Source organism: Oryzias latipes, chromosome 14 (assembly GCF_053564925.1).
Source record: "Oryzias latipes strain Hd-rR chromosome 14, Olatipes_Hd-rR_3.1".
NCBI lineage: Eukaryota > Metazoa > Chordata > Actinopteri > Beloniformes > Adrianichthyidae > Oryzias > Oryzias latipes.
Window position 1 is genome coordinate 28,557,971 of NC_136250.1, and position 27,925 is coordinate 28,585,895.

A 27,925-nucleotide genomic window follows, 5' to 3' on the forward strand; every position below is an offset into this window, starting at 1 on the left:
AAATTCATTTTAAAATATTTTATATGTAAAGTGCAAGTGGGATTTACACTTTAAGGCCACCATAAAACATTATCAAACACAAAGGAATATGTTGACAGCAAAGGAAACTGGACTCATCTTCGTGTCAACATGCTGACAGTTTTCTCCATTTCTCAGTATTTACGGACATTTTTAAAAAACGGGCCCCCTGGATACGCTCCGTACTGTGAGGAAAGGCTGAGGAGGACGTTTGTCAACCGTACACGAACGCAACCGCCGTCCTGGTTAGAACTGCAGGTACAGAAATACTCTATTCCTCTCTGTAACAAACTGGCTTATGAGAATGAAGTTTGAGGTCGAAAACCAGACAGACGTTGGCTGTTTTTTTCTAATGTTTCTTGAAACATATTTTCTTTTGAAATGCTCCCAATAAAATCAAAAAATTATTTCTTTGTGTTGGTAAAAAGATCTAGCAGTTTTGAGACAGGATGCAGTGTGTCGATGCAGGTTCTTGTGTTTTCCAGTGATGTTGTCGTGAAGTGAGTCGTGGCATCTGGATGGTGAAACGTTTCAAGAAAGATTTTAAGCCCAGATGCCCCAACTTCAAGAAAGCTGTGAACTTAAATTTCCCTTTTATACCCTCAGGCCACTAAGTCTAAGAAACCCATCATGCTGCCGGTGACCTTCATGGACGGCACCACGAAGACCCTCCTGGCGGACTCGGCCACCACAGCCAGCGAGCTTTGCAACGCCCTGGCGGACAAGATCAACCTGAGGGATCGCTTCGGCTTCTCCCTGTACATCGCTCTGTTTGATAAGGTGCTGCCTCGACTCTCCCATCCTAGCGCGTGGCGTCTCCCCGTCACTCACTGCAGTCTGGGAACGCTTGTCTCCGTTAGGTGTCATCACTGGGCAGCGGCAGTGACCACGTCATGGACGCCGTCTCCCAGTGTGAGCAGTATGCAAAGGAGCAGGGCGCCCAGGAGAGGAACGCCCCCTGGAGGCTGTTTTTCAGGAAGGAGATCTTCACTCCGTGGCACAGCCCTGCAGACGACTACGTTGCCACAAACCTCATTTACCAGCAGATCATCCGAGGGGTCAAATTTGGAGAGTACCGCAGTGAGAGGGTGAGCATTGACTTTAAAATGAGAACTGGACAGCGTGACCCCTCCCCCCTGGTGTTTCAAACAGGAAGTACCTGCTGGCTCCAACATACCGAAATCCCATGAACTTCTATAAAGACATAAACAGCTGTTACTTCATTCTGTGGGTTACAATAACCATTCTTGATCTAAAACCTTTTTTTAACAGGTTCTTGATAATTGCCTTTTTATTCCAAGTTATAAACTGATCAATCAGATGCCTCAGTAAGAGTAGGTGGACCTTGCTGGCCCCCACGTTCAGCGTTCAAAATAATTGATTGGCAGATGTCATATAGCCGGCTTTATAGCAGACTGAATACGCCCATCTAGTCGTCATTCTGTCCATTTATTGGTGCTTTTTACTAATTTTTTACTGCCGTAACCTGCCTGTTTTAGTGCAGCATAGCATCCAAACTTTACCTTTATGTTTCTGCTGTTGTTGTGATTTCCAAGGTTTGCAGAACACCATGTAATCGTTTTTTTTTTCCCCTCCACTGTTTGTGTTTTGAAGGAGGATGATCTGGCAGAGCTTGCTTCTCAGCAGTACTTTGTGGATTATGGCTCTGAAATCCTTCAGGAGCGCCTCCTCAGCCTCATCCCATCCTACATCCCCGACCGAGAAATCACCTCAACTAAGACTGTAGAGAAGTGGGCTCAGCTTGTCATTAGTGCCCACAGAAAGGTGTCTGCTGTTGTAGGGACTGTTGCTCTGATTCCCTCTGGTGCGGCACAGACTCATTGATTTTCTGTGCAGGGACTACACAACAAAAGGAGGCTTGATACTCAACAAGTGAAGGAGGATGTGGTGGATTTTGCTCGGTTAAAGTGGCCTTTACTCTTTTCACGTTTCTACGAGGCCTTCAAATTTTCTGGTTAGTCGATCTATCGTTACCTACTGCTAACAGTTTGAGGGGAGTGTGTTTGTGGACTGATCCGGTCTGTTTCCAGGGCCCAGTCTTCCTAAGAACGACGTCATCGTGGCGGTAAACTGGACGGGAGTTTACTTTGTGGATGAACAGGAGCAGGTTCTTCTGGAGCTGTCCTTCCCGGAGATCACAGCCGTCTCCAGCAGCAGGTGTGGTGATGTCATCGTCCTACTTAATTGCTGTTGTCAGATTCTTTTCAAGGAGTTTTTGTTTTTTTTTAAATCTTTTTTTCCATCTCAGAGATGAGATGGATTTCTTCAGAGCTGCTTGTGACAGAAATTCACTTATATATAAAAATCAAAAGGAACATGAAGTCACACAATTTAGTGGGTAACAGGCCAAACTAAACTGAACAGACTAGAATAAACTGGGTATTCCTGCCCTAACATCCTCCTTCTCGCATTTTAAAAAATTGTGTTTTCCAGAGGGGGTAAACTCCAAGGTCAGAGTTTTACTTTGGCAACCATCAAAGGAGATGAATATACATTCACCTCCAACAATGCGGAGGACATCCGTGACCTCGTGGTCAACTTCCTCGAGGGTCTTAGGAAGAGGTCGAAATATGTTGTGGGGCTGCTGGACTATCCCAACCCTGGTGAGGTTCTCAGTAGTTCTGAGAAGATTTCCCGTCTCCACAAGTCAAATGAAGTCTTTTTTTTACCATTTCCATGTGGCAGCAGGGGCAGATTCCAACTTCCTGAGCTTCTCAAAGGGGGATCTGATCATTCTGGATGAACACGACGGAGAGCATGTGATGAACTCTGGCTGGGCTCACGGCATCAACGACAGGACCAAACAGAGAGGCGATTTCCCTGCAGACTACGTCTACGTGCTGCCCGCCATCACCAGGCCGCAGTATGATATCGTGGTAAGTGGTGACGGAAAACAGCCTCCGAAGTTTGCGTCTTTCTACACAGTGATGTGGTAAGTTTAGAGGTCGGGGACGTTTGTTGCTGTAGGTGCCAAAACCTTCCATCTGACACCAATTGGTTTTCTTGTTTACACTGGTGTGGTGGGCGTGTCACGTTGGTAGACGGCGATTATATAAATGAAGCTCACCTGCTCACTCGGGTGGAATGAACGCCAGTTGGAGCACGTGAGCCGGGGATGTAGACCTTTCATTAACCGCTAACACTTTGACGACAATAATGCTGTGACCCGACCCACTACATCCCTTCACGGTGCTGTCGGAGCCCGTCCAGGCTACCGTTGGGGCGAAAACTGGGTACACCTGGACACGTCCAGGGGCTGAAGCGAGTGCGCCCCGCTTCAGTGCAGGGGCAGATGGGAGAGCGGTGGCAGTGGGAACGTGGGGATCACTCCACCGTCTGCTCGGGTTTTTCTTATTTTGTTTCATCATTCTCTTATTATCGTCTCTCTGTTTTGATGAACGTGGACTTTTTTACACCTATCATGAGGGATGTCTGCTGCCCTTCTGCCCCACCACCTCCGGGTCCGATACATTGTTTATACGATCAGCTGTTGTCGCCTGACCATAGCAAAAAACACGGGTAGGAAGCGGCTGTTATAGTCTGTTTTTTGTAATCAACCGAGCCATGGTATCAAGATCATTTCCCTTCCAGGTGATCAATAACATTCTAAAAACAAAGTTAATTCTGTTGTATTTTAATACGCCTGTGACGTATTTTGGACAGTTTAACAGGGAAAATTTGATATTCAAGACAAGCAAGAGTCATGTTCCAAACAGACACGCCAAACTTGAAGCTAAATGTTGAATTCAAATGTTTTAATTTTAGCACATAGTATTCATTTGTGGGCAATTTTGTATTTATGCATACGTTTCTTATTGACAGTTATCTTACCCCACACCCGTTATCCTCCTCACTCCATGAACACATGCACCCCATTAACCCAAACACAATGTATATTTCTTATAAAAATGACTTCTAAAAGAAACTTCAGGCTTAGCTTTGCTGGGAGGAAACAGAATTTTGGAAATCTCTTCATGCCAGGAGCAGCTAAGCCACCAGAACATCGCCACGGTGCCCACCCAGACCGGGACAGCAATGGAGTCTACTCCACAGGCCAGAATGTTGGACCCCCAACCGCCCCAGCAATACCACAGATTGAATCGGCAACCCATGGCACAAAGGACCCCCACGGGGAAATACCGGGGCAAAAATCAGAATAAGAAAGAGGTTTCAATTAAATAAGATGTAAATAAAAACATGAAATGGAAAACAATCCATCCATTTCCTAAAGGCGAATGCGGGGTACACCCTGCACAAGTCAGCAGTGCACTATCACACACTCACATTCACTCCTAGGGACAATTTAGAGTCACCAGTTAACCATGTTTAGCCCGGTGAAAGCCCACACGGGGAAAACATGCAAACTCCACACTGAAAGGTCCCAGCGGAGACTTGAACCAAATTGGAAACAAAATAAAATAAACTGAAAACCAACATTTAAATTCAATGCATAAAATTTAATTAAGCAAATATGAAACTAATAAACAACTTATAAGCAGATAAGATTTTCTAAAATCGAAATTTAAAAGGTGAGTCTTCAGTCTCTTTAAATCCTATGTGGCTGTCCACACATGGCTGTTAGTACCCAGTTTTTTGAAACAAATAGTTGATTTATTTTGAAAGGCAGCTGCTGATTTTGTATTATAATGTGAGTTGAAGTTAACTCTGGTACCAAGATGAATTCTTTTTGTCTAAATGACAGGGAGCTTTGTGATAGTTCTGTTCTTCACTGTAAAACTATCATGATCCTCAGAAGGGCAGCAGACCCAGACTGAACAAATTATTCACTTTATGGAGCAAAGTCCAAATCACTCGACATTAATTTTCTCCACCTGATGAGATGTTTTTGTGTCGCTCAGGCTCTTGTGACGATGACACCCGATCAAAGGCGAGAGTCCATCAGTTTGTCCCAGATGAGCCTCTCTGAGAAGGAGCTGAGATCGAAGGCGTACACACTGGAGGAGTTCTCCTACGACTTCTTCAGGTGTTTTACCCAACCGTCTACCGAGAAAAACGCCACGCGGTGTTTGTCCTGTAACTCCGGCTGTGTGCTTTCAGGCCTCCTCCGAAGAGCACTCTGAGCAGAGTGATGATCTCCAAAACTCGAGGGAAGGAGCGACTGTGGAGCTGCAGCAGAGAGCCTCTGAAGCAGCCTCTGCTGAAGAAAGTCTTGGCCCACGAGGAGCTGTCCCAGGAAGCCTGCCTGGCCTTCATAGATATCCTTTGGGTTCTGTATCCCTTGTGCTAGCTTGTAGGGTCCAGATGACCCCACCCTTAACGTGTTCTCCCTACCATGACAAAGGTGGATAAAGGTGGAAAGATTTCATGTAATCCATGGACACCAGTAAAGATCACAAATCATTGAAGAAAAAAGGTGCATTACATTGTCTAGTCCTTGTGCTATCCTAGGCACTTTAACATTGGGAGTGGGGTCATCTAGACCCACTAGACAGAGCAGTGAACCTTTTTTCTTCAATGATTTGTGATCTTCACTGGTGTCCATGGATTACATGAAATCTTTCCACCTTTGTCATGGTAGGGAGAACACGTCAATGTAAGGGTGGGGTCATAGGATAGCACAAGTTCGAGTGGGGTCTAGATGACCCCACTCCCAACGTTAACGTGCCTTGGATGGCACAAGGGTTTAACTCAACTCCTTGACTCGTCCTGCACCTGTGATGAAGTACATGGGCGATTATCCGTCCAAGCGGGTGCGATCCGTCAGCGAACTCACAGATCAGATATTTGACGGAGCGCTGAAGGCGGAGCCTCTGAAGGACGAAATCTTCTGTCAGATTCTCAAACAGCTCACGGATAATCACATCAAGTAAGTCCCGCCATCGCAGCAAAAGAAAAGTTGACATGCAAACAAAAAACGAAATCCTGCAAATAAAAAGAAATGATGCTGCAAATTGAAATCAAAGCAACGCAAATTAAAAAAAAAACACAATGGAAGCGGATTACCGGGGCTTGTTTTTTGTTTTTGTGTGAGACGAAGGAGAAAAAAGAACAGGAGTACGAAATGGAAAATGAACAAGAAAGTATGTGAAGATGTAAGTGATGTGTATGCGTGTGAAGGATGCGGGTTTATTGTTAGCTTCAGCTAACACGGAGAAACCCAGAGTGCAGAAAGTGGAAACAACTGACAGCTAAATACTACCAGCAGCTCATTATTGTGGTGGTTGTTGTTTTTATCATTTATAATCATGATAACAATAATCTAAGGGGAACAATAGTAATTTGGATGGATGTGAAGTTGTCTTTTTTATTCGCAGCAGCGTTTCTATTTATTTGCATGGTTTCTGTTTCTTAGTTTGTTAGCACGGTTACTTTTTTTGCTGCGATGACAGAGCTTGCGTACAAAACGCCTTGAATCATGTGTCTCGTTTCATGTGTTTTGTCTGCGCAGACACATGAAAGGTGACCCAGCCTTCAAATGCTGCTTTTGTGTGCAGATACAGTGAGGAGAAGGGCTGGGAGCTGCTGTGGCTCTGCACAGGTTTGTTTCCCCCCAGTAACGTCCTGCTGCCGCATGTCCAGAAGTTCCTCCAGGCCAAGAAGCACTACCCTCTGGCTCCAGACTGCATGCAGCGGCTGCAGAAGGCCTTACGGTGGGTTCCAGTTACTGCCATTCGTCTTTTACCCTCCGCTTCGTTTAAAGTGAAGTTATTTGTTGTGTCATAGGAATGGCTCACGAAAGTACCCCCCTCACCTGGTGGAAGTGGAGGCCATCCAGCACAAGACGACTCAGATCTTCCATAAAGTTTACTTCCCTGACGACTCGGATGAGGTCAGTCAAAATACAGGGCTTTTAAGGTTTTAAGGTTTCAGATTTTAGGAGAATTCACTCGTTTTCTGTGTACAGTGTTCCCTCGTGGATCGCATAAATATCCTGCAATATGTGAAATCTGTGAAGTAGGATTATACATCTTTTAAGGCTATAGAACCCTTTGAAGAACCCTTTCTTCATAGAAAAGTAAGTCCAGATTTAAAGAATTAAAACAAAGATCTGAAGATTTATAGTGAGTTCCTACTGTAGAAGAGACCAGCAATGCCAGATAGTCGTCAGTTTTCTTAGAAACCCCCAAATGGTCAATAAGACTAAAAAACAGACAAACCGAACCCAAAACCCAGCCAAATTTATGGAAGCGAAAATTTATGGTAGCAAAACCAGAAATTTTTGTTGACTCAAAATTAAAAAGAAAAAGCAATCCTTCAAACCGCTTTTTCTATTTCTTTTTCTTCTTCAACACCGCTTATTCTGTCACTTAATTAAAATGATTATGAAAATGGTATTTGACGTATCATTTTCAAAAAGTTCTCTGGTAAATGTGTAGCAAAATTCAATTAGAAAGCCACCAAGTCCGCTTATATATTTTCATGAGAAAATAAAAACCGCCAAACCGACCCTAAAATAGGCCCAAACTATGCATACCCGCCTAAAGCCATTTTTACCCGCAAATTTAGAACCAAAACCGCCCAATCTGCTGGCAACACTGCCAGGAGGGCGAAGAGCGCAGAAGAACGGCGAGCACTGATGTCATCGCCCCGCCTCCCTCCTGGCTACAGTTTTTGCAGGGTGAATGTGAAAACGAAAATGCAATCCCCTCTTTGCATTTTTGCTTTAATTATGTCACAGAATGAGCGATGTTTAAGAAGAAAAAAAGAAAAGAGTTTTAAAGGACTAACATTTAATTTTATTTTCGAGTCATTTGATGCAGTTACATTGTGAAAATGAAAAAGCATTTCTGGTTTTCACTTTTATTTTTAGTTATGCTACAGAAACCCTTCCATACAAATTATGTCCACCAACACAAAGCAATTTTTGCCCGCATCTTTGGTGGGAAACGGCCCCACTCATAGACTGTTTATAGGGAACTGGACACACCCACAGAAAATGCCTCTGGCTCCAGCGAAATGAAGCCAATTCAGTCGCCATTTGGAGCCAGTCGACAGTAATTTGTCCGAGTTGGGCCGAGTCAATGTTTTTTTAGAGAAACTGCTGTCGCCAATCTGGAGCAAGCTTGTTCAACGTCCACACCCCTTCCCCCGAAAGTTGGCTCGGGAGAATCTGTCAATCAAGATCTTGGCTTCTTGGAGCCATTAGGTGCTTCTTGGGTGGAGGAGTCGGTGTGTCCAGTTTGTATTGACAGTCAATGCACTGCAGGAGACATGGCATGGAGGAGGTTTTGACTGACAACAGCCAATCAGGGCACAGAACACAGTGCGCTGTAGAGACAAAAAAGAGCGAGACGGCAAAAGGTGAACCGTGATCTGACGAGGGAACGCTGTGTTTTGATAGTTAATTGTTATTTTTCACTGGCACAAGGCCCATCTGCAGGTCCTGTTTGTGTTTGCAGGTTTTTGAAGTGGAGTCGAGCACGAAGGCCAAAGACTTCTGCCACAACATCTCTGGACGGCTGATGCTCAAATCCTCCGAGGGCTTCAGCCTGTTTGTCAAAATCACAGATAAGGTTTGAAGTCTGTCAAGTTTAGCTGCAAATCTGCAAAAAATCCTGTAGTTTGTCTCTGAATTGACTGCTCCGTTTGCCAATCATATCTGACATTTACAATAACATCAGAATAACACCAACCCCCCCATTAGCATTATTTTTATTCGCCATTCAATAAAGTTTTCAAAAAGGTTGCAGCTTTGAAATTTTTGGCTTGAAATAAACATAGGAGTTATGACACATTGTTGTTGGAATAAATCCCTGGAACGTAGTTTAGTGGAGCTCCGCCTGTTTTGTTTTAGACATTTTTCACATTATTTTAACTTTGCTTTGATTGTGGAAAACAGTTTGATCTTAATTTTCTTGCAGGTAAAAGTGACAAAATTTACGACTCAGAATTTGTTTTTTTTCGTACAGTTTCAAGTTCGTTGTGGAATAGTAACACTGATTTGTTTTCATTTGGTAACAGTTTTTAGCTTTATGTTTTCAATACTTCTTCCATTTTGAAATATATATTTTTCAGATTTACAACTTTTTCTCCGAATTTTTTAGTATTTCTTTAATGTTTTTACAAAAAAGGCCAGACAGCTAAGGTTTAAACAGCGTATATTTTGCTACTTTTTGTCACCTTTTGACTCTAGACCAGTGTTTTTCAACCGGTGTGCCGTGGGAAATTACCCTCATTACCTGATGTAAAAACATTTCCCATCTCCAGGATATCAGCTCTTTGTTCATCCAAACAGACCCTGTTAGGAATATGAAAGATTTTAAAATACTTTTTTCTTAGTGTTTATTTGATTCTATTAAAGACATTTTGGTAAGAATGACGGTACCGCAATTTAGCCGTAGCTTCAGCTCTGTTTTCTGAAAAGTCCCGCCCCTTTAACTGTCTCCACCAATCATTCTTGGAGTCTTAATCACACGTCATTAGTATGACCAATCAGAAGTGGTTAAAGTCTTCACTTCCTTGTTTCGATTCTGCTCATAAAGTCTCTCAGTTCCAACAAAAATACCAGCTAAAGCTCGTCTTTAGCGGTGTAGCTTTCCGCTATATCCGGTGTCAGACCGTGGAACAAGTGAACAAAACAATGAAGCTCAGAGAAGAGAGTCTGTCTGCTATTTGCGCTACATCTCCCATAATTCATTGGCTTAAAATGACAGTGTCTCAGCGCACAATGACTCGTCCTTGTTAAACGTCTTGAAACCACAACAAACACACATCAAACAGTTTTAAATCTTTTAACCCTTGTGTTATTTTAGATGACCCCCCCCTTACATTGACGTGTTCTCCCTACCATGACAAAGGTGGATAAAGGTGGAAAGATTTCATGTAATCCATGGACACCAGTGAAGATCACAAATCATTGAAGAAAAAAGGTTCAGAGCACTGTCTAGTGGGTCTAGATGACCCAACTCCCAATGGTAAAGTGCCTAGGATAGCACAAGGGTTGCATTAACTTTTATTACATCTTTTAGAAAAAACAGCTTCCAGCTTTTTCTGCCACAATTATCACAAACATGCATGTGAGATTGTGGAGGGGCTGTAGATCAATACAGACTGAGTTTCTCCTTTTTTTTTAAATTTTGGATGCTGGTGTGCCGCGGGATTTTTGTAAAGGTTAAAGTGTGGTCAGAGGTAAAAAAAAAAAAAAATTTGCCCCATGATCTCTCATCCCACATGCAGGGAGGCAGTTTTAGATTCGATGTTCACCTGTCGATTCAAAGACTTTTAAACAGTTTAACCGCAGTTTTAATCTGAGATATAAAATAAATAAATAAAGTTAACAAAAGCTCCGCCCCCACAACAAGCATCCAGTGTTTTATGTTGACATGAACAGACTCCCACCCAGTGGTTACTTGGTGAACTGACTTGGCTGCAGTTCTATTTTTCAGGAAGTTTACTTTTGCTTCTTTATCCTCTGAATCCACAGTTGGCGTCTGACTGCAGTTGTCATGTGTGAAGTGAAATGATGGTATCAAACCCTCTTTTTCTGTCCGGTTCCTCAGGTCATCAGCGTGCCGGACGGAGACTTTTTTTTCGACTTTGTCAGGCACCTGACGGACTGGATCAAAAAAGCGAGACATGTGAAAGACGGTACAGAAATTAGACTTTAGGGTTTTATCTTCGTGCGCTGCACTGTTCTTTCGATTATAATTGGTGGCGTCTTCTGTTGTGGGCAGGAAGTGCTGGAGTCCTGCCTCCTCTGACCTACCAGGTCTTCTTCATGAAGAAGCTGTGGACCAACACGGTGCCCGGCAGAGACACCATGGCCGACTCCATCTTCCATTATTACCAAGTCAGTTTGGTTTTTCTCTTTTTTTTATTTTAAGATATAAAAACCAAATCTTGCATTTTTACATTTCTGCAGGTTTACTGCTGTAGAGGATTGAAGTTTTTTAATATGCAAAATACAAAAAACTAGAGGATTAAATGATGATTGAATAAGATCTTAATCACAGATTATTTGGTCTATGTAATCTGATAAATTCTGTGATTTCATGGATTTTTTTCTTTTTATTAATGATAAATTTATTGTTTCCTTTTATAGATCATTATGGGTTATTTTAAAATGTTCCAACAATCAAATAAAAATGTTATTTAGTCAAAAACAGGATTTCTTTTGTTTGATTTTCTTTTCGTTTGTTAATTTTAAAAACTTTCAGAGGTGAAGTGAAGCAGTAGGAAAAAGTTTTTTTTTTTATTGTAAGGACTTTTTAAATCCATAATTCCTGAGAAGAACGTCATGGAGCTTTCCTAAAGCGTGGTTTTGAAGGACAGGCTGACTGTTTTTGCCTGTAGGAGCTGCCCAAGTATCTGCGTGGATACCACAAATGCTCCAGGGAGGAGGTCCACCAGCTGGCGGCGCTGATTTACAGGGTGAAGTTTGAGGAGGACAAATCTCACTTCCAGGATGTTTCAAAGGTCCTGAAGGACCTCGTCCCTCAGGACCAGATCAGACTCCTGTCCCCCGATGACTGGAAGAGGGTGAGCGGATGATCCACACAATATTAATTTACGATCAAAGAGGAAAAAGCATACATTTGGAAGAATGTATAAAAGTAAATGTTTATGACTTGCTTCTTTATTTTCTGGTTTTTATGTTTGCTGCAAATGTTTCATATCAAACTGCATTTAATTTCATCCAAACGTGGAGAATCACAAGACACAGTTTTGAAACTTTTTTGTCGGTAATGGGAAATATGTTGTAAAGGCCGTGTCACACGGCCTCTATGTACATTGCAACCCTTGTGCTATCTTAGATGACCCCACCCTTACATTGAGGTGTTCTCCCTACCATGACAAAGGTGGATAAAGGTGGAAAGATTTCATGTAATCCATGGACACCAGTGAAGATCACAAATCATTGAAGAAAAAAGGTTCAGAGCGCTGTCTAGTGGGTCTAGATGACCCAACTCCCAATGGTAAAGTGCCTAGGATAGAACAAGGGGTAAACATTTTCCAAATAGCTTCGGTCTTTCGTGATACACGTGTGATGTACGTAATTCATACGCGTCTCTTGCGTTCGTTGATGCGTGCAGATGTCCGTCGAAGGTTTTGGCCGATGTGTTTTTACGCGAATTCGTTTTTGAGTTGTTCAAAGTTTTGGGTCGGTTGAGAATAACGCAGTTTATACGCAATTATTATGCAAATCTTTTGTAATTGTGCGTTATTTTTGCAAGATGCACAAGTTTGTGTCTTTCCACGACCGTCCAACGATGTCTAAGGGACTTTTCAGGCATGTGTCGCCGATGTATAACTGTTATATCCCATACACGGCGCACAAAGTAGGATAAAATGATGTAACTGACGCACAAACAACGAATGAATGACATATAAACAGTACAACAATCACACGGTTCATGTTTGACATTGATTTCCGTGTTCTTTGCGTGGTTTATTTGTACTTCTTCCGTGGTTTTAACATGGTTCATTCGTGATACATCTGTGAAAATTTCACGTAAAGACCACAATTTTTTTCACTTTTTCCACCTGTGACCAGTTTTCATCCGTGCCATATGCCCCAAATAGACGTAGTGGCTCAGTGACACGGCCTCCAGACCAAAAAATCTTTGCTTCTTGATCAATTTTGCAATTTTCTAAAAGAAAGTCAAACTATGTGTCCCAAAAATGGATCATTGGTTTTTCTGCGAGCATCTTTTGTTTCCTCCTCAGTCCATCATGACGCTGTACAACAAACACTCAGGGAAGACGCGGGAAGATGCCAGACTCTCCTTCCTCAAAGTCATTTACAAATGGCCGACCTTTGGTTCTGCCTTTTTTGAGGTCAAGGTGAGGCTGAGGGTCGTTCCTGATTCTACAGGTCTTCTGCAGGGTTCGTCTACACTCTGAGGGGGAAAAATGAATGCTTTTTTTTTTCCTTCAGCAAACAACTGACCCAAATTACCCAGAAACCCTTTTGATAGCCATCAACAAACACGGCGTGAGTCTGATCGATCTGAAGTCTAAGGTGAGGACTCTTTGTTATTAGTCCAAATATTTATTCCCGAAAACCTCTTAAACGTTGATCCGTTTTAAAATCAGACAGTATTTGCACAGAATGGCCTGAACGAGGCTGAAATGGGCGCCTGATTTTTCTTTTCCTACCCTTTGGAGGCTAAAGTTTATTTGTAAGATATGTGTTTAAAGTGAATCATGGTCCAGTGTTTCTCAACCTTTTCTGAGCCACGGCACACTTTAACCCTTATAAAAATCCCGCGGCACACCAGAATCCAAAAATGTAAAAAAAAAAAAGGAGAAACTCATAGTCTGTATTGATCTACAGTCCCTCCACAATCTCACATGCATTTTTGTTGCAAAGACGAGCTTTAGCTGGTATTTTTGTTGGAACTGAGAGACTTTATGAACAAAATCAGAACAAGGAAGTGAAGACTTTAACCACTTCTGATTGACAGTTAAAGGGGCGGGACTTATTCAGAAAACAGAGCAGAAGCCACGGCTAAATCGCGGTACCGTCATTCTTATCAAAATGTCTTTAATAGAATCGAAGAAACACACAGAAAAAAGTATTTTACGATCTTTTAGATTCCTAACTACTCAGTGTTTTATCAGGGCCTGTTTGGATGAACAGAGAGCTGAAATCCTGGAGATGGGAAATGTCTTTAAATCAGTTAATGAGGGCAATTTCCCACGGCACACTAGTGAAAATACACTGCACTAGATTTCATGTTGGAACCATTAAAATGTCATCTAGAGTTTCTGTAACTGTCAAAATGAAAGCTAAAAGCATCCTCGTAACATTAGACAGCTGGTTGCTGAATATTCTGCATCATTATTATGGTCTGTGGAAACAATTGTCATAATAATTCCATGCTTGGAGTTAAAAACTCCTGGTTTTTTGTCCGTTAAATGCAGCTTTCTTTTATTTTGAAGTCAAAGGCTCTTCCTCTGTTTTCTCTCTGGATGTTTTCTGTCAAAAGAAACTTTCCAAATATGTTTGTTTTCGTTAACTTTGCCAGCTTGGGGGTTGCAGTTTTGCAGCCGGCACAACCGCTTTAAGTAAGAAAGCAGCGGATGGATTTTTGACGCGTGACTGAGCGACTTGTGCCAAGAAGGAGTCAAATGTGATGGAAAGAATCCAGTATTTTTTCAGAATAAAACTCCTTTCAAATCAGATTATAAAGAAAGAAAATGTGGGTTGTGTTTTTATTTTCCCTAACCGTCCCACAGACCGGTGCCGGTGTGGGTACCGGATCGACTCGGGCTGCCGGATGTTCTCAGGGTCCTTCGGGGTCCTTCGACCACACACTATTTGATTGGCTGTAAGTTGCCATGACCAATGAGTTAACGTCGCAAAGTTTCTTTTTTAAACTTTATTGACAATTGAGGTAACATACATTAAATACGAACAATAACCATGTAATCAACATTACCTCGAAGTTCAATCAACAATGCCAAACAAAACATATTAACATAGAAAATAAAGAATAAAGGAAATAAAAACAAAAAGATAAACATAAGACACACATAAATAAAAGCAAATAAGTAAAATAAAATAAAAGAACATAGAATATAGTCTAATAGTGGTTAGGGGTACTCGTGAAGTTTGTATTTCTGAACAAAACTAAGCAATTTCAAGCCATTCTTTTCATTTAATGAAGTGAGTGAAAGTAAAAACAGAGCTCTTTATGAAATGACGACGTCGCTAAGTAGTAAAATCGCTAAACGTAAAATCGCTCGCTAAGTAGTTTGTCCAACTGGTGTTACCGTAGGGTGACTTCGAAGGACCCCGAGAACATCCGGCAGCCCGAGTCGATCCGGTACCCACACCGGGCTGCAACCCAGGGATTGAAGGACCCCTGCTCTAGATGTTTGTGATACTGACTCCGCCCCTCACCGGCGGTCGTTATAGCAACAGGCTCCATATTTTTATTCTGAAAGCGTTTGGATTTTGCAAACTTTCAAATTATTATCTGGACATCAAAACTTTTTTGTAAAGTAAAAGAAAAAAAAAGCTTTGAAGGAGTCCAACCCAACATCCCATAAAGACGGGAACATCTGAGGACCTTCAGGCTTCAACAGCCCAGATACTCAGTTTGACTGATGGCTTAGACAAGTTCAAAGGTTTCAATCAACCAACACAAAATCCAAGTGACCTGCAACTGTCCGAATTAGAAAGTAAACATTGTGCACTGCAAAATTAGGGTATTCTTAAACTGGAATTTTAGACTAGAAAGTCATTTTGTTATTTAAAAAAACGTTAACTTCCAGCCGCAGTCCTGGATTCCTACAGGGATTCCCAGCTGATTGCGTCTCTCCTGACCTTCCGCAGGAGATCCTCATCACCCACCCCTTCACCAAGATCTCCAACTGGAGCAGCGGGAACACGTACTTCCACATCACCATCGGAAACCTGGTCCGGGGCAGCAAGCTGCTGTGCGAGACGTCCCTGGTGAGTGATGGGAGCAACAAAAACACGGAGGAAAATAACATTTGGGTCTCAAAAAATGGAACGTCTGAGGTGTGGGGGGTCCCAATTCTACATTTTCAAGATCTGATTTTAAAATACAAAGGAAAATAAATAATAATCATATATAATAATAAACTTTTAATTTGAAAAGCATTTTTGTTTGCGTCAGTATAGAACCGCATAAATTAGAGGCGATTCTCTAACATGATGTTTACATTAATATCTAATAATCTGTTTTTTATTAAATTGGTTTATGTTCAGACATAAACAGAAAAACAGATTCACCCAAAAAAATAATAATAAAATTACATCCGTCAAAGAGTCTAACATCCAATAATAAAACACATGTTTTGATGCTTTTATGATTAAAATTGAATCATTTTCTACCAAACTAGAATCTACGTGTCTGATTCTAAACCGTCTAAAAGCTTATTCGGTAGCTCCAATGAATCAAACAAGCAAAGAGGAGTCGCTATTCTTATAACGAACTCCATACAATTTGAATGTAGTAAAGAGATAAAAGACAAAGGTGGAAGATACGTAATGGTTAAAGGAAAATTGCAAAACGAACTAATCACAATGATAAACATATATGCCCCCCCTGGAAGTAAAAAAACATTTTACAAATCTTTATTTGACGTAATTGCACATGAGGCAGAAGGCATATTGATATGTGGGGGAGACTTAAATGTAACTCTGAAGAGCCTAGACACTACAAGTGTTCGGAACCAGCATAAACCTTTGGCAGGATTTATCAACACAACCCTAGAGGAAATGGGAGTTATTGATGTCTGGAGAGAAATACATCCATTAGAAAAAGACTATACATACTATTCCGGGTCACACTCGGTTTATTCTAAAATTGACTATTTTTTAATGAACACATGGGATAAATATCGAGTGAAAGCTTGCGAAATTGGTACAAGGAATGTCTCTGACCATAGCCCGGTCTTTTTAACAATTAATATAGACAGGAAAAAGATAAATACTTTGTGGAGATTAAACATAGGACTTTTAAATAAGGAAACTGTGAAGTAACAAATAAAAAACACAATTAAAAGATTCATTGAAGAAAATGACAATGGTGAGGTAAACCCCAATATTCTGTGGGATACGTTAAAAGCAGTCTTGAGAGGAAATTTAATTGCCATTACATCGGCACAAAATAAAGAAAAAAAGGATAAATACAACCAGAAAGTGGCAATTTTAAACAACTTAGAAAAACAACACAAGCAAAGTCAATCTCAAACCATCCTGCAACAAATTAAAACACTAAGGACAGAATTAAATGACATTTTAAGTCAAGAAATTGAAAAGAAAACAAGGTTTGTTAGACAAATGTACCATGATTCTGGCCCAAAGTCAAACAAATTGTTAGCAAGACGATTAAGAAAACAACAATCTAATAATACAGTAACTAGTATCAAAAAACCCGAAACAGACAAATTAACAAATGATCCAGAGGAAATACTAGAAATTTTTCAGAATTTCTACAAAGATTTATATTCAAAACCCCCACTAGCAAGTGCAGACGATGTAACCAGCTTTCTTAACTCATTGGATTTACCATCAATAGGAGAAATGCAAAACAAAGTATTACAATCAGAAATTAGGGCAGAAGAAATTAGATTAGCTATTGGAAAATTAAAGACCTGCAAGGCACCCGGTAGTGATGGGTTCCCTTCTGAAATATATAAACTGTTTGAAAGTGACCTGTCACCTTTACTACTCAGATGTCTTAATTGGACTTTAAAGGAAGGAACTATCCCCCCTTCATGGCAGGAAGCAGTGGGAAGGATTCAAAACTATGCCAAAACTTCAGACCAATGTCTGTTTTGAATATAGACTTTAAAATATATACATCAATATTATGCAAAAGATTTGAACTTTTTGTATCTGATCTAATAGATGAAGACCAGACAGGTTTCATTAAAGGACGCCAGACACAAGACAATATTAGGAAAAGTCTACATATCATTAACCATGTACAAACGAAGGGAATTAAATCTGCACTTATTAGCCTAGATGCAGAAAAGGCCTTTGACAGTGTTAGCTGGGAATTTTTATACTAAAAATTTGGATTTGAGGAGAATTCTATTAAAATTATTAAAGCATTATACCAAGCCCCAACAGCAAGAATAAAAGTAAATGGAAATCTGTAAAATAGAATTAAATTAGAAAGGGGCTCAAGACAAGGCTGTTGTTTAAGCCCAACTCTCTTTGCATTACAGTAAACCCTTGTTTTTCGCGGGGGTTACGTTCCAAAAAGAACCCGTGATAGACAAAATCCGTGAAGTAGAAACCTTTATTTTTTTACAATAATTATCTAATTAAATACTCTATTATACATTGAAAAGAAAGAACAAACCATTTTACAGGCTCAAGCATACTTTAGAAACATTTTTTTCAACAAATAACTTCTGTACTGTCAAATAATAATTTTAATCATCGATGTGAACAGAAGGCTTCAAATCGCGGAGATTAGCCCCTCCCACCGCGACCCGAGTAATTGGATTAAACGGGAGAGAATTTAAAATGATAATTTCAAATGATAATATGAAAAAAATACAAAGTACAGTGGGACAAATAGTGATTCAGGTGTATTTCACTACTCTTTAGACTGAGCCGCTGCATCCTGACTCTGCACTGCAGTGTTTTCTTTTTTTGAAGCCCGCGCTGCAGCTGTGTTTGTCCGGGAGAAGAACACAGTGATAGACAGTTGTTGTCGCTCTTATTTCTTCTTTGCAAAAAGATCCTTATACACTAACATGCCACCATCAAGAGAATTTGCACGTACGTAATGTAAATTTGACAAGCTGTTTTACGTACGTGCACATATTAAACTGCAACATCATTGACGCACAGGTAGAGAAGAAGCGGAGTGACTTTTTAGCCAATCAGAATGCAGAACAGAATACACGATGCAAATCCGTGAAGTAGCAAAACCGTGAAAAATAAACCGCGTTATAGCGAGGGATCACTGTATACATCGAACCATTAGCTCAAGCTCTGCGACAACACGATGCCCTAGAAGGAATAGAGATAAGTAACACAAAGCACATAATTGGCCTTTTTGCAGATGACATAATAATTTTTCTCAAGAACCCAGACAACGAGCTTCCTATACTGATGGAATCTTTGAAAGTATTTGGTCACTATTCCGGATATAAAATTAATATAGATAAAACCCAAATTCTTACACTAAACTATTCCGCATCTAAACAGATTAAAGAAAGTTACAATTTGAAATGGGAAAGTAAGACAATAAAATATCTGGGTGTCATTATTACTAAAGAGATTGACAAACTATATGAAACAAATTTTGATCCGATTGAACAAAACATGCAAAAAGATCTGCAAAAATGGACTACTTACCCCTTAGATCTCAGCTCTAGAGTAAAAATAATTAAAACGAATATCACCCCACGATTTCTCTACCTATTCCAGGCTTTACCAGTAAGAATACCACAGCATAAGTTTAATTTATGGAATAAAAATATATCTAGATTCATTTGGAATGGAAAAAAGCCTAGGATAAGGTTTTCCACCCTTCAGTTATCAAAAGACAGAGGGGGGTTGGCATTACCAAATCTCAAAGAATATTTTTATGCAGCACAGCTGAGACCATTAGTCTGTTGGTGTGTACCAGAATATGAAGCAAGGTGGAAAGAAATAGAGATTAAAAGCTTAAACATACCAATACAAACAATTTTAGGTGACGTTAAACAGACTGACTATAACCAAAGTAATGTTGACTTAATTACATCCTTTACAATAAAACTATGGGAAAAAGTTGTTAAAGAATACAAACTGCAAAAGGAAATAAAAATACTCAGTTGGATTGCTTATGATCCAAAATTTCAACCAAACCGATATGATTCAACATTTAGACACTGGATAGACAATGGCATAACTGCATGGTACTCTATTACAAAAGACGGAAATCTACTTAGCTTTAGGGAATTAAAAAATAAATTTGGATTGGGAAATCAAGATTTGTTTAGATATCTACAAATTCAGGACTTTTATACAAGGGAAATTAAACCTAACCTAGAACCTAAAAAAAGATTCAGTATAACTAAAGTAATATTAGACGCTTATAAAAACAGTAAAACAAGGGTTATTTCATCTTTTTACCGCTCTTTTATTGAAAACAGGAAAAGTTCATAATTTTACATTAAAAGTAAATGGGAATCTGAGCTTAATCAAAAGATTACAGAAGAAGACAGATGTTTAAAATGTGTCTCACACAGTGCTCTTCTACCAGCTCTCAAATATGGAAGGAATTTGCATGGAAGAATCTCACACGGTATTTTATAACGCCCCAAATCAAAAGTAGACAACTAAAAAATCTACAGGCTTGCTGGAGACAATGTGGGAGTCAAGATGGGAATCATACTCATATTTTCTGGTCATGTCCTAAACTACTATCTTTTTGGAATGATGTAACAACTGTCATAAAAAATGTTATTGGATATCACCTGCCAAACGAGTTTACAACTCTGTATCTGGGTAATATTGAAGACTCTGTACTGAATGAAGATGTTTACCTAGTAAGGATATTACTCTTGGCAAGCAAGAAAAACGATAACAAAAAAATGGCACAAAGTGGAGCCCCCTGGAAAAGATGACTGGTTGAAGATCATATGGACCATTTACTCAGTGGAAAAATTGACATTTCTACTCAAATTAAAGTTAGACATTTTCAAAAAAAAATGGCAAAAATGGTACAACTATATGGAAAACCAATAAAAAGTTCAGAGGATTTCATGTAAGTAAAAAAAAAAAAAAATGTAATAACAATAAGAAAAACAGCCCAATTGCAGTTTGTTGTGCCTGTTCTGTTGTTTGTTGTGGTTGCTGACCCGTGTATGTAAATGCTGTCAACTGAAAACGTTCAATAAAAACAAAGTTTAAAAAAAAAAAAAAAATTGACTACATTATAATGTGTGCTCAAAATTTGAGCCTCTATCTACGTTCATGACCACGCCAACAGTTTCCAAATCCGCGGCGGCGGATTCTGCGATGCCGCCCCATCGCGCTGCAGCAGTTGTGTTTGTGACCGTAGCGTAAAATCATTGTATGATTTTGATGGCACTGACTCCAGATCAGCTTATAGAGTCAAAAGCTGAAAACAATCTTGCTAAACATCACTAATAAAGCTTCAGCTGATCCAAATAAACATCTCTGCCCCCGTATTGAGAGGGAAGTGAGGGCAAGACTTTCACATTATTAGTTATAAAGATTTTTAAAAAATGCCTTAAAACACATGGACAGTGATCAAGGACACTAATACTGTATAAAATTTGAGCAAACATTGCTACTCAACCATATTTCAATGGAATTATTTACAAAAATGACATCCTCATACAGCATCTGCATTAATTCTGCGTTCACGAATTTAACAATGTAAAACAAAAACAAAAAAAGGGATTTTCACTTCTTACATAAATGTAGAAAGTTTTTGCTTCATTTGTCTGAAAGAAGCCAAACAGAAAAGCAAAGTTCTGAACGTTTCCTCCTCCTCCAGGGTTACAAGATGGACGACCTCCTGACCTCCTACATCAGCCAGATGCTGACCACCATGACCAAACAGAGAGCATCGCGCGGCAGCAGCAAGTGAGCGCACAGCTCCACCCTCCCCGCCAGTGGAGTCTCGCCCCGTCTTAAAAACTCACCTTCTGCCTTTACCTGGACTTCCTGTGAACTCCGCCCATCCTCCCTGTAGGAGGAGCCTCAGTTTCAATCCGCTCACAATAATAAAACCGAGTTTGTTTCAGTTTCTGGGAACATCTGTTCAATAGGATGTTTGTCTTCAGGATCTTTTCCCTTCTTTTACATAGTTGTGCTGCAGGATTAAATCGCTCTGTCTGACAGGCTCTTTTCAAAATAAAAGCTTTTATCTAATGGTAATTCAGATTTACAGAAAATTACTACATTTGTTGGTGTGCAGCATCTGTCTCTAATGATATGTCTTTGTTTTAATTATTAAAATGTTCAGGTCTGTTTTATTTAAGAAAAAAAAAGTGTCTTATTTTGACGGGACCACTTTTCCAGCAAATAAATTACATTTTATGAAGGAAAAACAATTTCACAAAATAAACGGATAATCACTATGGAAGCAAATATTGTTTTTTGGTACAAAAGTATTCTGGTTGGAGTAGTTCAGCAAATTTAAGGTCGTTTCTATGGCAACCGGGAATAGGAGGCTGGAATCTAATTTTTTTCATTTTTCTCGTTTGGAACAAAAACAATAAAAACTATTTCCTATATCACATAACTGAACCAGGGTTAGTCTATGTGAACTGCATTTCATTTTCTTGTAACTTTACAAATAAAATGGAACATTGTAGAGGTGCAATAACTATACATGCAAATTTCTTTTTTATTATTTTTATTGGGTTACATAAAATTTTGCACAGAACACCAAATCATCTGAAGGAATATTTACATTGTTGTAAAAAAATGGGTCCGTTTTTTTTTTTAGCAGCAACAACAAAACTGGCATTTTTGTTTTCTGCAAACTGTTTAGACTGAAGTTTAAAATTGTGTAGTAAACGTGATATTTATGAAATCCCTAACAGATAAACCCTTGACCCCCCCCCTTACATTGACGTGTTCTCCCTACCATGACAAAGGTGGATAAAGGTGGAGAGGATTTCATGTAATCCATGGACACCAGTGAAGATCACAAATCATTGAAGAAAAAAGGTTCAGAGCTCTGTCTAGTGGGTCCACCCTTGTGCTATCCTAGGCACTTTACCATTTGGAGTTGGGTCATCTAGACCCACTAGACCAGGGGTCGGCAACCTTTTTTTACTCAAAGAGCCATTTGGAACCGCCCCTAATGAAAAGAAAGCACCCGGAGCCACAACCCGTTTTGACATCATTACTGTATATATATTATGCATGTATATATTATTCAAAGGTGCTCATTACGTCGATCGCGATCTACCGGTCGATCTTCAATGACATGAGTGTAGATCGCTGGCCAGAAAAGATTAAAAAAAAAATGTACTTCTTTAAAATCCACCAGCCAATCAAAATCCTCACTGAGAAGTACGGGACTTGATTGACATGGAGATTGGCCAATCGTACATCGTCTGAAGCATACGTCGCTGCAAATGCACATTATGTTCTTTAAAGGATGATACTGCGGCCGCGTGTGGGAGGAGCTACTGGTTCTGGTCTGATGGCTGCATGGAGCGATTTGTTTGTCAATGCATGGTAGACACTGAGAATGTGGAGAGATCAGGATTATTATTTTGAAGAGTTCTACTTGGTAATCATGTTTCCATGTTTGAGTTCATAAGATCATCCCAGGGAAAGTCTCTGCTTCAACTCCCGCAGGGAAAGCTGCGTCTCAATCTGACGCCCGTGTTTGCATCTCTCTGACAGAGTTTGAAGCCAAAGCCCCTCCTCCGCCTCTTTACCTGCTTTTCCTCTCTACCTGTTCACCTGTTCACATCCTCTGTAGCTGAGATTCGTTTCCCCCGCGCTCCTCAGTGTGTTCTACACAGAGAGCACAAAATACAGTCATAGCAGGATGACACGATAGTCGGGGCGCTCCAGCGCCGCACAAGGATGAAAGAGCCGGACGCAGGTTATAGCGGGGATAGAGCGGGTTAAGCAAATGAATGGAAGAAGGCGGCCTGCTGAAGAAATATTCAATATTGTACACATTTTATTATTAGTCTGAACTATCTTTTATTTAGAAAAATCTTTTATTTTGCTAAATCAGTCCAGTACTAAAAAAAACAACAAAAGTTGTGTTGGGCGGTTTTTGGCTGGGGTCTGGCGGATTTCAGATGACTTTTGGGCTGGAAAACTGTGACTCCATCTGGCAACACTGGCCCAAACTCTCTGTCATCAGCGAGTTGCTCTCTGCCCCGCAGCACATCAAGTTCCCGGCAGAAGATCGGAGTGTTTGTTGAAGCCGCCCCGCGTGCCTGTCCCTGCTATCAGCTCTGCAGTTCTCGCCCGATAAATACGAGCTCGTCAAGGAAGCTGTTTTTTACGTGGCACTCGCTTCGTGCGGAGCCAGCAGCGCCTTTGAAATGCCATGAAAAATGAACAAACTAAAATAAAATTTAATTATTATAAAATACTCATTATTTTCCAAAGTCACAGGGAGCCACAACAGAAGGATGAAAGAGCCACATGTGGCTCCGGAGCCATGGGTTGCCGACCCCTGCACTAGACAGTGTGCTAAACCTTTTTTCTTCAATGATTTGTGATCTTCACTGGTGTCCATGGATTATATGAAATCTTTCCACCTTTATCCACCTTTGTCATGGTAGGGAGAACACGTCAATGGAAGGGTGGGGTCATCTAAGATAGCACAAGGGTTAAGCGATAGGGGTGTGGACTCACAACAAGCTCACTCATGATTGACGAGAGTGGTTGCTATAGAAACTCAGACCGACTCACTGCTTATTGGCTACGTCTGGCTCCAACATGGCGGCATCCGTATCGCAGAAAAATAGTTGCTGAATTGACTTCATTTAGTTGGCTGGTTAAACATAAAAACATACAAATAGCATTCTGTACTATTTTTATTTTACATTTAATGTGTTGTTAGAATTTAATAAGCAGCTACTGCTCATAAAGATCAGCAGACATGAAGCGTAATCCAGGTTAATCTGAATGATGTAGTTCTGCTTAAACTCCTCTAGGGGGAGCCGACTGCTCGCCGTCTGATGCAGATCTGAATCCGCTTTCTCGACTAGAGGCCGCCAAAGCACGTGAAAACAGGAAACTTTACCAGCTGCCCTTTCACAATAAAGGCTGAACACAAACGCTGTTCCTCCAGTCTGCAGTCACAAAAACCTGCTGATTGTGCGCGGTCTTCATGGTCGTGTCTTCATGGGGACATTTCTGTGTAAATGTCTAATGGAAACTGCGGCTCTGCCTCTCCTGAGAGGAGAGGATGGACACCCGGCTGTGGGTGACGTCCAGCCGTCTCTGTGCCCGTGACCTCTGGGCGGGCGATGGAGGTCAAAGATCGATGGAGGTTTAGAGCGGTGGCTTAACGGATCGATGTGCTCGCTGATGCGAAGGGACGGACGCTCTGCTGTGACGAGGCGCTCAAAACCGGACCGCCTCTACACGGCGAAGCTCACAGGAGACTTTTGACGCGCTCCCACCTTCTGGCTTTTATCACTGTCCTCAGATCAGACCGACAAAAACCAGAAACTTACCGACAGGAACCAGGCGCCGGCCTCCGTGTTTAGAGATTAGGGTAGGGTTAGAATCTCAATGACTCAATTTTGAAAGGAAAAATGGAAACCGTTTGCAGGTCCTGCCAGATGTCTCTGCTGCGGGTTGCCATGACGACACAAAAATGCATCCGGAGAGGTTTGCTTGGATCCCTAATGTGTTCAGATAACTCTATGACCAAGATTAAAACACAAAACTCAGTTTGTTCTGTGTATAACAGAGGCACACACACAAAAAGAAACTTTAATGTTTGTGTTTCAAACTATGCATAAAAACTATTTCATATTGTAAGATTTAATATTGATGCATCTGGAAGATTCCTTATAGTTGCATGCAAAAAATGCTAACTTTTTATTATTAAAATGTCTATTGTTGTTATGCTTAAATTCTACATCACTGTTCCTCCAGTTTTCTAAAATTAGTTCAACTGCAGGAATTTCCCTTCCCTAAAGGAGCCTCCCTAAGTCCCTCCCTGTGAGCTCCCACAGTGCTCCTTCAAACCTTCAAAATAAAAGATCCACAGCACCACTCCACTCCACTCAACTCCACTTTTTTGAGTCATGATTAAATGTTTTTAATATAGATATGAACCAAAAAATAGACTGTAAATAAAATCTCCCACTGTTTCTGCTCAGTCATAGGAATATAAAAAAAAGTAAACAAAAAAATGATCAAAAATGTCCCTTTGTGAGGTTTAAAGACAAACAGTTTTAAAGGCATTTTTACACTCATTCTAAAAGACTTTTCAATAACTTTAAATTTGTTAGTTTAAACTTTAAATACATGTTTATTTAAAAAAACTATGTGGAGATGAAGGTTTATTACCTAAAAATTGACTCAAAATAAGATTACAAGCGTTTGTGGTATTTTCTTTCTGTGTTTGATTTGTATCAGAGTGGGACTTCTGTGTTTTTATTTGGATCTTTGTGTTTGTATGTCTATGTCTGATTATTTTCAGATGTGCTGGAAAGGGTGTGTCCTCCCAATGGACCCAACCTGATGGAGGCAGCCTTTTTTAACCCTTGTGCTATCCTAGGCACTTTAACATTGGAAGTTGGGTCATCTAGACCCACTAGACCAGGGGTCGGCAACCCAAAATGTTGAAAGAGCCTAATTGGACGAAAAAAACAAAAAACAAATATGTCTGGAGCCGCAAAATATTAAAACCCCTATTTAAGCCTTATAATGAAGGCAACACATGCAATATGTATCTATATTAGCTATATTAGCCTACTGTCAAAATGACTAAGTTGGCTACAAATACATAATGAGCATTATTAACGATTAAATGTATTGCATTCTGTGGAGAACGACGCATCACGTGACTGCTCTGTTGTGCAAGTTTAACTTCATTATAATATCAATGAATTATGTTTCATTGCTTTGATAAAATTAAAGAAATGTAATACAGAAATCCGATTTTTGATGTCATTTTTATTTTGAGGATTCGAACAAAAAACAATAAAATGGAACGTGCGTGCCCCATGACGGTCAGCTTGAATGACAGAACAGATTCAAGCATTTGCGGCGCAGAGTTTTCCCGCCACTGGAGACTTTCATTCAGCTCGTTTAGGTGGCCTGTCAGTCATATCCACCGAAACGTGCAGCTTTTCCAGCATCTTCCAGTTGCGGGTAGTTAAGGTTTATGCTTTTCAGGAATATTTTCACGTGTTCTAAACAGACGACAAAGCGACACAAAACTTCACCCCTGGACAGCCATCGGACTGTGTTGTGTAGCAGGAGATCAGAATATTTGCTTTCAACTTCATCGATTTCCATCAGCCACCTGCCGATGTGTGGGAGGGGGAGAGGTTGATGACGCCTGTGCAATGTTCAATGTGGTGTGTGTTCAAAATAATAATGGGCTTTAAATGCTGGAAAGGAGACTGCGCTTTCAGCTTCTCTTTCTGCCTCCTACTCTCAGACTGTTCGGAGTCGTGCGGTGTTTGGGACACGGACAAACCTCCAGCGTAGCCAGTTGATTGACAGCTCAACTTTTTGACAGCTTGGCTCCCGTATTTCCCGCTACAAGTGACGTTCCTGCTGGGCGTTACAATATTTATTCTACACATTCTTACAGTATTGGAAAACGTTAAGAATGTTTGTCTTGTTGTTCCTCCTGCAGAAACCACATTAAAACAAAATATATATTTCTCTCCCCCATCTTTTTACATTTTCAAACATTTTTGAAAATGCTCCAAGGAGCCACTAGGACAGCGCTAAAGAGCCGCATGCGGCTCCTGAGCCACGGGTTGCCAACCCCCCCACTAGACAGTGCTCTGAACCTTTTTTCTTCAATGATTTGTGATCTTCACTGGTGTCCATGGATTACATGAAATCTTTCCACCTTTATCCACCTTTGTCATGGTAGGGAGAACACGTCAATGCAAGGGGGGGGGGGGTCATAGAATAGCATAGGGGGTAAAAGCACCACATGGACCTCCAGACCATGAGAAGGGAGTTTGGCTGCAACCAGTCTCCATTGATGCTTGGCCCACTTCTCCATTTTGTTTTATTCTCCACCTGTTTTGTTGTGTGTTGCACTTTAGTGTTGTGTTTTGGTATTTTGTAGTTTTTTGTGGTTTTGTGCCCACTCTGTTTAGTCTTTTGGTTTGTAGTTATGTTAAGGGAAGCTGTAGGGGTGAACTGCCATTTTATTTAGAACATTTTTTCTGTTTTTGTTAGTTCAGTGAGGTTAGTGTTTGTCTTTGTTTTCTCTCTTTTCCTTTGTACAGGTAAGTCCCTTCCCTTCGCCCAAGTGGCCGGGATAGGCTCCGGCAACCCCGTGACCCCGAAAGGGAATAAACGGTTAAGAAGATGAATGAATGAATGAATGAATGAATGAATGAATGAATGAATGAATGAATAAAATTGGTAGCCAAAACATAACTTTATGTTATGCCCCCCTAGGTACCCGTAGAGTCAGAAGGGGGCATAACAACAAGTTAATTACAGATCAGAAGTTGGGGGTCCGATTTATTTAAGATTTGAATAAATACGTGTAAATATGCTTTTTATTTTCATAGCATTTTGTTGAGTTAAGGAAAACAAGTTTTGAATATCTAGTACTTTTTATTCAACAAAAACGGAATGTTTCACTGTGATTTTTTTAAAATAAACATTATCAGTAAACTATAGTGTTGTCAAAATTCTATCCATATATTCAAGAACTTATCAAATCAAACAAATGAGCTTCCAAACATTTGGAACTTTATCAATAAACATTCAGCTCACCTGTTCCATTGAGTTAAGTCGGTCTGCTCTGCTGCTGCGCAGCGTTCACTG

General features: G+C 40.4%; 1 protein-coding gene across 5 annotated transcripts in view; it reads left to right on the forward strand.

Moving 5' to 3' along the window:
• Positions 1 to 21,790, forward strand: part of myo7ab (myosin VIIAb) — a 55,768-nt gene extending 33,978 nt beyond the window's left edge. For 3 of the 5 annotated variants that reach the window (XM_078930838.1, XM_078930840.1, XM_078930839.1), the window contains 10 exons: positions 157 to 276; positions 625 to 798; positions 879 to 1,106; positions 1,633 to 1,803; positions 1,876 to 1,993; positions 2,070 to 2,196; positions 2,473 to 2,642; positions 2,725 to 2,915; positions 4,899 to 5,023; positions 5,098 to 5,388. In XM_078930838.1, the coding sequence (XP_078786964.1) occupies positions 157 to 276; positions 625 to 798; positions 879 to 1,106; positions 1,633 to 1,803; positions 1,876 to 1,993; positions 2,070 to 2,196; positions 2,473 to 2,642; positions 2,725 to 2,915; positions 4,899 to 5,023; positions 5,098 to 5,287 (1,614 nt within the window). In that variant the 3' untranslated portion in view covers positions 5,288 to 5,388. Of the gene's footprint in view, positions 1 to 156; positions 277 to 624; positions 799 to 878; positions 1,107 to 1,632; positions 1,804 to 1,875; positions 1,994 to 2,069; positions 2,197 to 2,472; positions 2,643 to 2,724; positions 2,916 to 4,898; positions 5,024 to 5,097; positions 5,390 to 5,712; positions 5,867 to 6,494; positions 6,651 to 6,723; positions 6,830 to 8,399; positions 8,514 to 10,499; positions 10,588 to 10,673; positions 10,790 to 11,292; positions 11,479 to 12,666; positions 12,784 to 12,877; positions 12,962 to 15,283; positions 15,404 to 20,951 lie in introns of those variants that run through there. The other 2 variants (XM_011483953.4, XM_020709154.3) reach the window with 2 other exon arrangements.
• Positions 21,791 to 27,925: the final 6,135 nt, after the last annotated feature.